The sequence below is a fragment of the Plecotus auritus genome (assembly GCF_963455305.1).
Source record: "Plecotus auritus genome assembly, chromosome: 5".
Classification (NCBI taxonomy): domain Eukaryota; kingdom Metazoa; phylum Chordata; class Mammalia; order Chiroptera; family Vespertilionidae; genus Plecotus; species Plecotus auritus.
The window spans coordinates 30,126,514-30,141,212 of record NC_137776.1 but is presented as its reverse complement, the minus strand read 5'-3'; the positions used below and the strand labels follow the sequence as shown (position 1 = coordinate 30,141,212).

At 40.1% G+C, this 14,699-nt stretch overlaps 1 protein-coding gene across 2 annotated transcripts; it reads left to right on the top strand.

The window, feature by feature from the left end:
- Positions 1-492: 492 nt before the first annotated feature.
- On the top strand, positions 493-13,807 carry SLC19A3 (solute carrier family 19 member 3). 2 transcript variants are annotated; one of them, XM_080668234.1, is made up of 6 exons: positions 493-599; positions 3,660-3,811; positions 5,980-6,808; positions 8,751-8,943; positions 11,516-11,657; positions 12,456-13,807. In XM_080668234.1, the coding sequence occupies exons 1-6, from the start codon at positions 521-523 to the stop codon at positions 12,582-12,584; spliced, it is 1,524 nt and encodes a 507-aa protein (XP_080524360.1). In that variant the 5' UTR covers positions 493-520; the 3' UTR covers positions 12,585-13,807. The 2 variants fall into 2 exon arrangements, with proteins under 2 accessions (XP_080524360.1, XP_080524361.1); XM_080668235.1 differs by lacking the exon at positions 493-599 and adding an exon at positions 940-1,071 and having other exon boundaries at positions 12,456-13,800.
- Positions 13,808-14,699: the final 892 nt, after the last annotated feature.

Genomic DNA, 14,699 nt, shown 5'->3' with positions numbered 1-14,699 from the left:
AAAAAGTATTTAATATATAAACTATGTGTACTAGCAATTTCTCAAAGTGCTAGGAAACCACCTCCACCCCACCACCTTAAAAAAAATAATTCCTAGTGATTATAAAGATTGGCACCGGATTCAGGATGCCCCAATAACAACAACAAATCCAGGCTTCTCTGCTTATTAACCTTACCTCTTTCTGCCTCCGTTTCTTTATGTGCAGACTGGGGATCAAAGCTGTATTTCTCTCAAAAACTTTTGAGGGAAATCAATGGATTTATAGGAACTGACATATATAAACAGATCGGCATTGCATTTAGCTCATCCTGCTTTCTTAGGTTGATATTGGTATCAGTGTATTACTTTAAGTCCTTCCTTACTTTAAGGTCTGGAGTTGGTGTCTGCCCATAGACTGCGGATTCCCGCCTCCAGTTTAACGCTCTGGGCGCCTGTAACTGGCAGGTACAAGACGTTGGGCGGGGTCTGGGCTGGGTCCTGCCCCCACCCCTGCCTCCAGCGCGTGCCTTCCCGCGCGGAGATGGCTGAAGGTCGTGGTCCCCCGGGGCTGGTTATCCAAGGATGTGGGCAATTTGACGAGCAGAAACGCCTTTTCGTAGGTAAGAGAGGCCCCGGGAGGTGAATTAATGGAAGAAATGCATGATCACTGGGACACAGCACTCCTCGTTCCCCAGTTTCGGGCGCGCAGTGGTGGCGGGTTGGGACCGGTCTGGACGCGCTCGCGAGCCTCCTCCCGCCGCCGGGATCTCCCCTCCAGCCCCGGCGCGCATCGCCCCAGTAGGTGTGCCTCTCACCGTCTGCCTTCAGGAAAGGCAGGTTAATTACAGCCAGGATTCTGGTGACGAGCCCGCATCCCCGGCACAGAATTGCAAATCCCCATCTAAAACTCGCGAAAAGGTCCCGAATGCGGCAAGAAAGGGCGCTTTGACGTTTAGAGACCTGGGCTCCATGGAGAACGCCTTTCATTGAAACTGAGAGAAGGGTCATCTAATTAGGTGTAGAGCAAGTCGGTGTTGCTGCTGTTCGGATGCAAAAAGTTTGGGCTTGTCCGGTGCTTACAGGACGGAAAAGGTGTAAGAAACAATCTTCTAAAAACACTCCAACGTGTATCTGAGCACATTAGTGTCTCCTAAAGATGGGTGGTGGGGTGGGGATGGTTTTCAACAAGGTATATATTGTAAATAGAGCAAAACACGACTTTTTAAATTCCAATATGTTTTTCTTCCAACTGTCTTAAGAGTAGCTGAAATGGACAAAAACATGAATTTTGTTCGGGCATTATTGGTTATAGACCAGCAGTAGTGATTCAAGGTTGGGGAATGGTAAATGCAATTCAAGCATGAATATTCAAAAATAAATGTGTCTGGCCTGTTGTCCCTTAGCAGTTCAGGTGAAATTATGAACTGTGAATTATTTACCTTTCTGAAGTTACTGTCTGAACTGAGTGCCCGGCTGTTTTCTTTCTGGTTGAATTTGCCATGTGAGGGAGGTGAGAAGGCGGCTGTACTGAACCCATAAAGTGTGCCAGGAATGAGACCTTGTGAGATGGGTGTAATTATCCACCTTTTAAGAGGAGGCTTGGAGAGGTTAAGTACCTGTCACAAACAGGGGTGGGGCAAGAGGAACATGAACTTGAAACTCCAAAGTCACGCTCTTCCTATGGGGCCACATTGTCCTTGGAAAACCCAAGCCTGGAGGGGAAAAAACCAAGCCTAAATCTGGGAAGGTCTGCAGTGAGATGTCAAAATATTAAAACTAATTTGGGGATTTAACAATGATTAGCAAATCATTTAGATTCAGAGGAACAAATTGGAGGTTATTTGGGTAGGCTGAGGTATGGTGAATGGTAACAGGCATTGAAAGAAAATTCTGGAAAAGAATAAAGTCAAGAGTCTCAAACACATATAAAAATGAACACAAGTGGGGTAGAGGGTGTCATTGGTGGGGAGAGAGGAACATCTGCAATACTTTCAACAATAAAGATAACTTTTTTTAAAAAAATGAGCATGTATTAAAGGTTTTATTAACTCATTAGTCAGGAAGCTGGTAAGGATATTCCAACCAGATCAAAGAAGAATCCAAAGAATGGGTAGATGTATAGATCAGAAATACTGAAATGCAGGCAAAACTGGGTTTTCCAGGTGGGAGAGAGGAAGAGGTTGTTGCTTCCTTGGATATAACTCATTTGCATGGCCACAGACAAGAATGATGTCACATTGTTATCAGTTAATGCAATTTACAAAGTTGTAAAAGAGCTCAAACAATGCATAGTTTTTCTGTGAAGGACAAATTTGTTCTTACCTGTCCACATGCACTTGACCAGTTACCACAGCACATTTCAGTGGTGCGATGTGGTGAGGTGACTTTCTATCTAGGTTGCCCACTGGTTCTGTGGTTTTGCTAGAAATATTTCTCCTGGCTCATCTGAGACTCGAGTGATGAAACCATAGACATACTGAAAATAATCCATCTTGGAGGGGTGACTAATTCAACAGCAAATGTTTCATGAAAGTCAAAAGAATGATGGCATATATGATAAAATGGAATCAGAAGCATGTACATCAAGCATGTCAAACTCAAAGGGTAACACTGGCCGAATAAGTGAGGCATGCAACCCACGGGCCACGAGTTTGACATGGGTGGTGTACATATTTTGAAGATCACTTGAATCTATTCTTTCAATGGTTTTGGACAGGGAATTTCAATCTTTTTCATCTCATGGCACACATAAACTAATTTCTAAAATCTGCGGCACACCAAAAAATATATATTTTTGCCAATCTGACAAAAAAGATAGGTATAATTTGGATTCATTTACACAGGATGGCTATTGTTGTCATTTTTTTTTTATTTGACAATCTAAAGGAAAAGAGGTTAGTGCCCCTGACTAAATAGTGAGGTATTATATGTTTTAAGAATTCTGGCAGTTGGCCTGAGTGGCTTGTAGGTTGAGTATCGACCAATGTACCAAAGGGTTGCCGGTTCGATTTCCAATCAGGGCACACACCTGGGTTTCAGGTTTGTTCCCTGGTGGGATTCGTGTGTAAATATGTGCCACACAGCGTGTTAAAGATTTCAGAGTCTAATAGAAGGCTTCATCAAGTCAATCTATGTTCTTTTGGGTTTGACCTTACCTAGAAGTATGTTGCCATGAGATGAAAAAGGTTGAATTCCTTGGTCAAAACCATTGAAAGAGTGGATACAAGTGATCTTCGAAATATGTACATGCTTCTGGTTCCATTTTATCATATATGCCATCATTCTTTTTTACTTTCATGAAACATTTGCTGATGAATTAATCATTCCCTCCCAGACTGTTTATTCTCTGTATGTCTGTGGTTACATGTGTTTTACGTATTTTTCAAACATTCATTGGCCCATTGTTTACCATTTATTTGTGGCTACTCGTTACCATGTGTATGAAGAACAGTGAAGTGTGACTCTACCCCAGCAATATTGAAAAAGAAGTTTATTGGCAACAGAGGGTTTGACTGGTTAACCTATGGAATATTCAAGAGCAGTTATTGATCACACCTTTCCATTTCAGTTAGAGATGGATGAAAATGCCATAAAACATTTGGAGATAATCACTTTTTCATTATTCCCAAGAAGCCAAAAAGAGTAATCAATTAACTTTGGCTCTGTTTCCATTTCATCAGCCATGGACTGTTTCCAAACTTCATGGAGCCATTCTTGGATTTATCCCACTGTCATCCTCTGCTTATTTGGGTTTTTCTCCATGATGAGACCCTCAGAACCCTTCCTTATCCCATACTTATCTGGACCAGACAAAAACCTGACCAGCACAGAGGTAAGTTAATATCAATATGTGTGTTAATGTGGTTCAATTTTACCAGGCTTGAATGAGATTAATGCACTGACTTCAATGAATCTCATTTTCATGGCATTTGTATTTAATAGAACTGTTCAAACTATTCTTTCTTCCTCACACTTGCAAAAATGGGAAACCAAAATACATTACAGGTTGTGATAAATATTTTAACTTTTGTAGAGTTCTAACATTGGTCTTACTGCATAGGAACCTTTCAGGTCTCCATTGATTCCATGACACTAATCTACATATATAAAAGCCTAATATGCTAAGTGTCCAACTGACCGGTCGACTGACTGGTCACTGTGATGTCCACTGACTACCAGGGGGCAGATGCTCCGACCGGTAGGTTAGCTTGCTGCTGGATCCGACCAATCAGGACTGGGCGAGATGGGGCCAGGCATGCCCTGGAGCCCTCCCATGGTCCCTCCCTGGCCACTGGCCCCAATCGCCAGCCAGGCGAAGGGACCCTACCCATGCACGAATTTCATGCACCGGGCCTCTAGTCCTAGAATGAAGTTGCTGTGAGGCACTAGAACTAGTCCTAGTAAACTTCCAGGATGATGATGTATAAGCAAACTCTGATAAAAAATTGTTGCATCTCTTTAGGACACTTACTCAGTTTTGAAAAACTATCTACCAGCATTATCTTCCCCAGAAGGCCAAATTCTCTTACTTAAAAGATCCACCTCTCTTTTTTTTTTTCCCCAAGAAGTGCAACAGGAAATGCCGTGACTTAACTGGAGAATTACTCTGGGCTAGTTTTATAATCTCCAGCCAGAGTTATGAAAATACCTAAGGGGGTGTGGCTTCACTGGGAAGACTAATTGATGCTGGTTTCCTTGGTGATGAGGTGGCAAGGACAGAGAGGTGAACTTGTGTGTGGTATAAAATCACTTAGAGACAACTGTGCTTCAAAGATTGCCAAATGGAAGTATGTCATGGTTAAGGCAAAACAAATGACAGATACAATTCAGAATCAGTGAGTGAATCCCAAGGGTCTGCTTCTTCAACCATAACGGACCAGTTAATGTATCCATCCTAAGGCACAGCTCAGTGACACTAGCCTTTTAAATCACTGAATTTTCCCTCATTGTTGGCATTTAAACCCACTAAAGTTGCTATAGAAAGCAGAAGGGATAGAGGAAAGGCTGGTATCGTGTACCCATCATGACCCCCAAATCAACAGCTTCTTCAGTACTTTCTCCCTATGAATGAACCTTGAAGTCCCATGCAATGCATTTTTTACTAACTCCATGATTTAATCTATCTTAAACAGAGGCCAGAATTGAGACAAACCAGTAGAATTGGGGAAAAACGGGGGTTGGGGAGCCCAGAAAATTTGACCAGGAAGGATATTAAGTGCATTTCTTTTTCCCACTCCATATTTCTACACCATTATTTACTCTTTGATCTTTGTGTATATATTTATCCAGACTTTGGAATGGCTGACATTTTTGACATAGGGATGGGTCAAATAAAGATAAAGGTTGTTGAGTTCTTTTAGCATTGTAGACTCTTTATCTAATATTAATCTTTAAACAGGAAGGGAACGGTATTTTTATTGAATTTGTTGGGGTGACATTGGTTAATAAAATTATAAGATTTCAGGTGTACAATTCATGGTAATGGTATTTTTTTAAGAGCCTGAAAAAACTAGAAGTATCTGTTGAGCAATTTTTAATTGATTTACTCAAATGCACGTATATCTACTAGTAAACATAATATAGTTCAGATTGTACATATTCTCTTACTGAGATGCACAGAAGTATACAATATTTTTGGCAGTGCAAGAGGGGGCTCTGTTTCCCTAGTGGCTTTCTTGAAAATCCATTTTTCATTCTTTTTCATAATATGAAGAATATCCTATCCAATGGGATACAAAATTTGACATTGTTCAAGCGACATACCTTAGTATGCACGTGGCTAAGAAAGGTGCCCTTTTCTTTCTTTTTTTTTTTTTTTATTGTTTGAAGTATTACAAATGGTAGTACATATGTCTCCTTTTTTTTTTCCCCATTGACCTCCCCCCCGGCCTCCCCTACCCCCCAGTACATGCCTTTACCTGCCCCCCCCCTCCCGCCCCCAAAAGCTGTCCTTTTCATTTCCTGCTGCATGGTCACACTATCCATTTTCCAACCTCGCAGATAACCAATGAGATCCTTCCCGTGTGGACATACTCTTACCTGCTGCTGCTGCTCCCCGTGTTCATCCTCACCGATTACGTCCGCTACAAGCCGGTCATCATCCTCCAAGGGATTAGCTTAATCACTACCTACTTGCTGCTCTTGTTTGGCCAAGGAGTGAAAGCCATGCAGGTTGTGGAGTTCTTCTATGGGACAGTCACTGCCACCGAGGTGGCCTACTTCGCCTACATATACAGCGTGGTCAGCCCAGAGCACTACCAGAAAGTGAGCGGCTACTGCAGGGGCATCACACTGGTGGCCTACACGGCCGCCTCAGTGCTGGCCCAACTCTTGGTGTCGCTGGCCAAAATGTCGTATTTTTACCTCAACGTTATATGCTTGGTCTCTGTCTCTATGGCTTTCCTTTTCTCACTTTTTCTCCCAATGCCCAAGAAAAGCATGTTCTTTCATGCAAAGCCCAGCAAAGAAGCACACATACCATTAAGCACGAATACGGTGTTAGATGAACCACGTGAAGGGCCAACACCTGGCTGCGATGAGGAGAAACCCACTTCAGAAACAGCCACCACTTCGGGAAACCTGGGTGCCAGCCAGCTCAGCAGCCCCAAGCCAGAAAATGTCGCTCGGAGAGTTTTTGTGCAGTGGTTCCAAGATCTGAAGGAGTGCTACTCCTCCAAGCGTCTTTTATACTGGTCCCTATGGTGGGCTCTCTCCACAGCAGGCTTCAACCAGGTCTTGAACTACGTTCAAATCCTGTGGGACTATAAGGCACCGTCCCAAAATTCTTCCATCTATAATGGGGCAGTAGAAGCTATCGCAACCTTTGGAGGTAAGTATACCTTGATTGGTTTTCCTTTGACGGGCTACCCTCATTAAGTTCATTTTTCCAGTTGCTAAACTTCACCGTCGTGGTAAATTAGCTCTGTTTAGAGGGCATGTTAATCTCCTGTAGGATGGAAGACACCGGGAAAAGAAAAGAGGAGCATGACACTTCTCTGTTATGTGTTATAACAAGGAACTCAGGAGCTCAGGATTGAGCACCAAACAGACTCGAGCCAAATTCCTAAGGTTTCACCTCACCATCAGGAAAAGTGCTAATAATGCCCCCTGTTTTTCTAGAATTGTTTTCAGTGTCAAAAGGCAAATACACAGCTTGAAGCTCAGTAGGAGTTTTATTATTTTAGAAAATGAGTTTAATGAAATGATCATTGAAAGAGTTTTGGTTAATAAAAAAGTTGGTTTAGCTAGTGCCCACCTTTAGAAGTTCTAGGCTGTACACCAAAAATGTTCCACAAGACCCTTTCTTCTGAGATTTAAATGAGGAGGGGAAGATACGTGAGAATCAGGATTCTAATATCAGAGGGAAATCTGCCTTTGAGCTTTGCTCTACAATAAATATTTATGTCCTGGTAAATGGAAACTTAAATGCCACATGAGACTTTGAAGATATTGTCCAGGAAGTAGGAGATTTCCACACCCTCATTTACAAAAACGTTCAGAAAATTCATGTGGCATTTGTTTATTATTGTCTCCCCTTTGGGAGACTTCAGCTTAACTGCCGGAAACCAGCACCGAGCTGAATGCTCCACTGAAATGATTTCTCCCGTAGCCAAGTTCTGGGGGGAAGAACAGGTGTTTTTTCCTTTGCAACCACAGTCTTTACTAGAACAAATGTGAAAAGGTTAATTAATCAAATGTCAGTAATTTGAAGCATAAATATCTTTCGTTTTGCTAAAGAGAACTATAATTACTAACCCTAATTATAGTCAACTAGAGGCCCAATGCACAAAGATTCATGCAAGAATGGGCCTTCCTTCCCCGCCCTGGCTGCCGGCACCACCTTCACTCTGGCTGGAGCCTGCCTTTCCGCCTTCCCACACTGCCCAGAGGCCTGGAGCAGCTGGGGTGGTGCATCACACCCTGCCTCTGGCCACTCAGCACCTGCATATGCAAATTAACCCATCATCTTTGTTGGGTTGATTTGCATACTCCTGATTGGCTGGTGGGCATCATGAAAGTACAATTAGCATGTTACTCTTTTATTAGTGTAGATTATTCAACCTCTTAATATGAATCAATATAGATTTGCTCACCCAAAATCTCAACTAAATTAGGCCAGATCTGAAGATGTTAAGATGGGACTAGAATTAACATTAAGAATAATAAAGATTAATCTTATTAATTATAAGTAGTAATTAATATATATATTCATTATATAAATAAAATGTAACATAAATATGTAAATAACATGTAAATATGATAAAATATAAATATTAATAATATAGCCTAAAACTTACTACCCAGTGCAACACATCTGTTACCCATCATTGAAAAAAACTTACTATAAAAATGATAAAGAAAGGCAAATATGGACAGGCCAGGTGTACCCCCAGAGCAATGGTTTCATCCTCTTCTATTCCTGCTCTTGTGTGTTGTATTGAATAACTGGGTTTATGTCTCACTTCTCCCCACCCGGCTGTGGTTAGGACCATGGCCCTTCCACCTAGTACAGTGTTTGGCATGTAGATGATGCTAATTAAAAGTGTGGCAACTAAATGATTGAAAAAATAGGAAGTAAGAGAGAAGCCAAAGAAAAATGTGGTTGAGAAAAGGATAAGTCCACATTTAGGTGGATTACACTATTTTCACAAATTTTGAAAGCAATATATTCATCTTTTAGAATTACCTGAGACCTGAGCTTTTAAGAGACCATGCTGATATTCCACGTGCAAAGGCAACATGTTTGATCTTTCCTAATGCTTCCTTGCCAGGGGCCGTGGCTGCCTTTGCAGTGGGTTATGTGAAAGTCAACTGGGACCTTCTGGGAGAGTTGGCCCTGGCCTTCTTCTCAGTGGTCAATGCCAGCTCCCTACTTCTCATGCACTACACAACTGACATCTGGGCATGCTATGCTGGCTATTTGATGTTCAAGTCCAGCTATATGCTTCTTATAACCATAGCAGTGTAAGTATTACCAACCATTTCTGGCCACTCCTAAAACTAAACCATATTCTCTCTCTTATAGTCTTACAGTACCATTGAGAACTTCAGAAGGATTTTAATCAATTGCAATATTAAATGTTGAGTACTTCATATTATATTAGACATAATTAAGCCATCTTTTTATTTAACTATTTGCTGTCTGAATATTACTAAGAGTAGTCATCATGAAAAGAAATTCCTAACTGAGCAAGTCTTGGTGGGTAGTCACATCCCGGGCACATAAGGTTTTTAGTAAAGGGTTTATTTTTGCCTTAAGTAAGTCCTGTCCATTGTTTCTGTGCATCTAGTTAACACACCTTTGAAATAAGCCATAACCACCCTCAAGAAAGCATATAATCTTGTTAACTGTCCTGTAGTCCAATCCCCGCCTCGCTGTCTCCCACGTGCATGTAATCTTCCTTAGTTTCCTCCTTACTTCCAAATTCATGAAAGAAGCTACAAAAAACTGTTACTCTCCAGAGCATTTGAGATCTTGCTCCCAGGTACATGTCATCTGTTTGGTTCAAATAAACTCATAAAAGTTCTTAAAAAAAAAAAATTTCTGTAGGTTCATAAACCAAGAGCAATGACACATTGTCAGGTTGTGATTTTTTATTTCAAGCAATTTTCTATAACAAGGTGTGATGAAACTTGATTTTGAATAATTCCGTTTAGGTTTTAGCCCTGATGTTGACATAATACCAAGTGTATATTTGAAACAAAATATTCTCAGCATATTATAAAAAGTTGTATACTGAAAAATGTAGATGCAAAGATTATAATAAATTCCAGAAATTATTTTTTATTTTTTAATTTATTTTATTTTATTTTTTCCATCGCCATTTATATACCCTCTTCCACATCCCTCCCCGCCCAACAATCACCACACTGTTGTCCATGTCCATGAGTTCTCTCTTTTTCTTTTTTGCTCAATCCCTCCACCCCCACTAATACCCTGAGATTGTTATTTTTAATTAAAAACATTTAGTTCCACGTATAAGTACTAAGAAAGCTATCAGGAAATGTGTTTTAGTAGTAACCAAAAAGATAAACATTTAAATTTAAAATCACATGAAAAAGATAGAAACAAGAGTTTTATCAAGTTTTGTTTTTTAGTTTGTGAAAAAATGTTTGATAAGCAATTGACAAAACACAGAAATATAAGCACCCTGGGAAAAGATAATGAAACAAATGAAAAAGGTAGCAAGTGTTTTTTATTTTCACTGAAATGAGTCAATTTAATGAATCAAACTCATGTGTCTTGAGTTTCTTTTTTTAATGTTAGCATTTTGTTAAGGTAGGATTATATTATTTCTTTTCATTGTAAGCATATTCAAAACACAAAACCTTTACCTGCATTCCAGGGGGAACTCTAAATAACATGCATTTTCCAGTCTTTCATAAGTGTTTTGTTTCAAAACCTATATACTTATTACAAATTAATTACAGATTCAGTTGAACAACCAGTTATGGGTTTGATCTTCCAAGGAATAATTCTCCCCAAACTTTGAAACTGTAAATACAGACAATTGACATTATAATGAGTAATTTTCCAAAAATTTCCTCAGATTGGGTGTTGCTTGTATTTTTATAAAAATTCACTATAAAACAGTATCTAAAATCATATTACATCCAATATTCTGAAGTTATGAGAACTTAGAACATTTAGGTTTAATTTCTGGAAGTATTAAATTGGGTAGGAGGAGTTTTGCCATTTTTTCTTTATTTTAATTAAGCCTTTAACAATATTTTTGAACTCCCTTTCTTTGCTCTTCCTGTTTGTCTATACTTGGGGAGATTTAGATAAGGAGTGCTGTTAACAAGAAATAAGCCAGTCAGAGAAAGACAAATACCGTATGATTTCACTTATATGTGGAATGTAATGAACAAAAGAAACAAACACAATAGACACAGACTCACAGACACAGAGAACAGACTGACAGCTGTTTGGGGGGCTGGGTGAAAAAGGTGAAGGCATTAAGCAATACAAATTGGTAGTTGCAGAATAGCCACAGAGATGCAGATTGCAATATGGGGAATATAGTCAATAATGTCGAGATAACTAGGTATGGGCCAAGTGGGTAATTGGGGCAGCGGGGGGACCACTCTGTAGAGTACATGGTATGGAATGGTATTGAATGTAAACTGTGGTTGAAAAATAAAATAAAATAAAATAAAATAAAATAAATGTTTTCAATCCGGAATAAAAGACACTGCTTTCTCTTTTTTTTTTTCTTTCAATTACAGTTGACATACAATATTATGTCAGTTTCAGGTTTTACAACATAGTGACTAGATATTTATATGCCTTATGAAGTGATCACCTGATACTATGCATAGCTATTACAATATTATAGACTAAATTCCCTTTGCTCTACATTCCTGTGACTGTTTTTATAACTGGCAATTTGTATATCTCAGTCCCTTCCCCCTTTCACCTGTCTCTTCAACCCCCATCCCACCTAGCAGACTGCTTTCTCTTTTGTTTTTGTCTTTTAAAGCTAAGAATCCCGTGTATGTTCTTGTTAAAAACCTATCCCGTGTCTAATGATAGATTTCAGATTGCAGTTAATCTGAGCATGGAGCGATATGCCCTGGTGTTTGGAATCAACACCTTCCTGGCCCTGGTGGTTCAGACCATCATCACCGTGATCGTAGTAGATCAGAGAGGGCTTAACCTGCCCATCAGCATTCAGGTAAGCTGCAGCCCTTCTGTTTAGAGTTGGTGGGAATATAGAATAACTAGGTCATCTCAAAGGGTTTTACAACCTTACCACTGAAACACTGAAGTTACTCAAATTCCTTGGCTAGGCAAATTTTAAAATAAGAAACTTCCTAATTATCAGTATAACACACTAAGTAGTTTTGAACAATAATCACAATAGGTCAGCATTTACTCTTGGCTCTAAAACATCATCAGACAACACGTCATTGTGTCCCCATATGTCTCCTCTCCCTCCTACCATCTAGTTTCAAGGTTTATTGGAATTCAACTAGGAGGACCAACTGGGGCAGACCTCTTTTCCCTGTTCCTGCTCCATTGAGGGACTGAAAATTAGCCAAATCTCACATTTTACTTTTAATCTTAAAAAAAAGGGGGGGGGGATAAGGTAAATAAGAAGTAACCTCAGTGTCCAGAATTTATTCTTGGAGACATTACATATAGCATTGGTCTACCCTCCAAACACAGACACACAGATCAGTGGGATTTAGTATTTTTCCACCATTGGCAATATTAGCTAGAATTTGTACCAAGCAACCCTGGCTCCAAAGCCCACACTTTTAGTTACTGTATTGCTTACACTTTCATACTGGGTTTTTCTACTAGTAAGATGGGAGAAGAAGAAAATATTGTGCAAAACTAAATATCCCATATTGAGATACTGGGTCTCAGGTACCCCATAATCCAAGCAAATCAATAACATCACTATGAATAATCAATGACAGAGATGGTCAACTTTCATGTGTGTCTAATTCTATTTGTTTTTCTACAGTTTTTAGTTTATGGGAGTTATTTTGCTGTCATTGCTGGAATTTTCCTTATTAGAAGCCTATACATTATCTACTCAGCCAAATGCCAAAAGGAAGTGCAGAGCTCTGCTACAAGTCAGAGCCACAGATGAGCCACACCCAGGGGGACCAAGAAACGTCATCAAGGGAACAAAGCCCTAATCTTATGTCAATCACTACAGGCTCTTAGCGAGGACTCTGCTGGTCACCGTCCCTGGGTGACCATAAATTGACAGTCTTCACAAGTCTGGATGCCAGTGGACCTTTTCAAAACCACAACAAAATCTCAGCTTTAGACCAGATATCTATATGCCCAGCTGAACTGGATGCAGTTGACAGGGTCCATTAGTCTCAATTAAACAACCCATGTTGGGACCCCCGTGAATAGCAGTGACTGAAAAAATCTGGCTTTGACCACTTGTAAATACATGCAAATGGCTTGTTTCCATGCCGGTTGACCAGGACTGCTACTTGCTAAGCAGTGACTCACAATGAGGTCCCCAATGAGGTCCTGGAGTGGATGTTCCCCATTTGTGAGCAGAAGAACTAACTGAATTGCCCGTTTCTTGCTTAGATATTTATCTTACCAAAACAGACTACACATGGAACAGTTTTTGTCACATGAGCCATTTTCCCTCTTCTTCCACTAAGTGTATTTCTGTATAACACAGTTCTCTGAGAGAATTACAAGGTTTGGTCTCATGTCTAAGGTTTCCACTTTAATTAATTCTGAGAGCCTAGCATTAGGAGCAAGCTTCTATTTGATAACATCACCATTTAATATTTTTCATGTTAATTTTTCACTTTGTGCTCTCCTGAGCTTTGTTGTTGAAACTCTACCTCAAGACTAGCTTGACACTCCTGTGGGTCCACAGAATGGTATCCATGTCAATTCCTAGTGGTGCAAGGAGAGCCGTGAGCTTTCTTCCTATCATGACCCCAGATAGATGTTTTAATGTTATGTCACTGTAATGGCTGTTTAAAAGAGAAAACTTAAGTAGAATTCCCAGGGGGTTCTATAAGTATTCATAAATAAGAAAACACTGATGGGCGAAGGGAAACGCCTAATTCTTAAATGGCAGAGACTGTACTAAATAAAATAATGTGGCTTGGCCGGCATGACTCAGTGGTTGAATGTCGACCTATGAACCAGAAGGTCACAACAGTTCGATTCCCTGTTGGGGCACATGCCCGGGTTGCGGGTTTGATTACCCAGTGTGGGGCGTGCAGAAAGCAGCCTATCAATGGTTCTCTCTCATCATTTATGTTACTGTCTCCCTCTCCATTCCTCTCTGAAATCAATACAAAATAAAATAAAAATGTGTGCAGAAATTTTAAAGAGTCTTTCTAATTTCCTATTGAGTGCTGAAAATTGCCTGAGCTTGTCTTTCCTGTGAAATTTCAATAGAGGACACATTGAGCAGTAGAGGAACAAATAAAAAGGTTAAACAAAGATGCCTGGACTGAAGCAGTATTCGTTTATTTAGGAAGTTGGTCTGGATTTAGTGTGAAGCACAGCTCTCTAGCCCCATGTGCTTGTGATTACACTGCCCTCTAGTGTCTGATCTCCAAAGAAAGTAAATCTAAAATTACTACAGAAATCTCTCCTTTCCAACTTGCAGCCAAAGAGCTGACCAAGACTGCTATTTGCTAAGCAGTGACTCACAGTGAGGTCCCCCAACCAGCACATTGCCTAGGTATTAGTTAGAAGGGAAAATTCTCAGCCTCAACCCCTCCTCCACCAAGCACATGAGTAAAGGCTTGCTGAATGAGGAAAGTGGAGAAAGACGCAGCTGTTGGTGTTAGGACTTGAACATATTTTTTGGGGGGGTGGGGGACATATAATTCAAGCCTACAACTCTACTCTCTGCCCTTCCAATTCATTCTTCCCACATGCAAAATACAGTCATCTCATTCCCAACATTTCCAAATGTTTTAACCGTTGCAGCATCCACTCTAAGTCCAAAACCTCATCTAAATATCATCAGTTCAAAGTCCCATATTTCATTATCTACCAGTAAATCAGTATGGGTGAAACTTAGGGTCTGAGATAAAATTCTCTGTCTGTGAACCTGTGGAACCAAAACACAAGTTGTTTGCTTATGAAATACAATATCATAGGGAAGACATCCTCATTCCAAATAGGAGAAATTAGAAGGAAACAATGGGTATTAAGTCCCAAACAAGTTTTAAAAACTAGCAGGGTGAGTGTCATTAGATTTCAAGTC

Bases quoted from the DNA above. Each gene is read 5' to 3' on its own strand.
- SLC19A3 (XM_080668234.1), top strand. From the start codon at position 521: ATGGCTGAAGGTCGTGGTCCCCCGGGGCTGGTTATCCAAGGATGTGGG. The intron at 600-3,659 runs GTAAGAGAGGCC...CCATTTCATCAG, and splicing joins GCAGAAACGCCTTTTCGTAG to CCATGGACTGTTTCCAAACT. The intron at 6,809-8,750 runs GTAAGTATACCT...CTTCCTTGCCAG, and splicing joins AGCTATCGCAACCTTTGGAG to GGGCCGTGGCTGCCTTTGCA.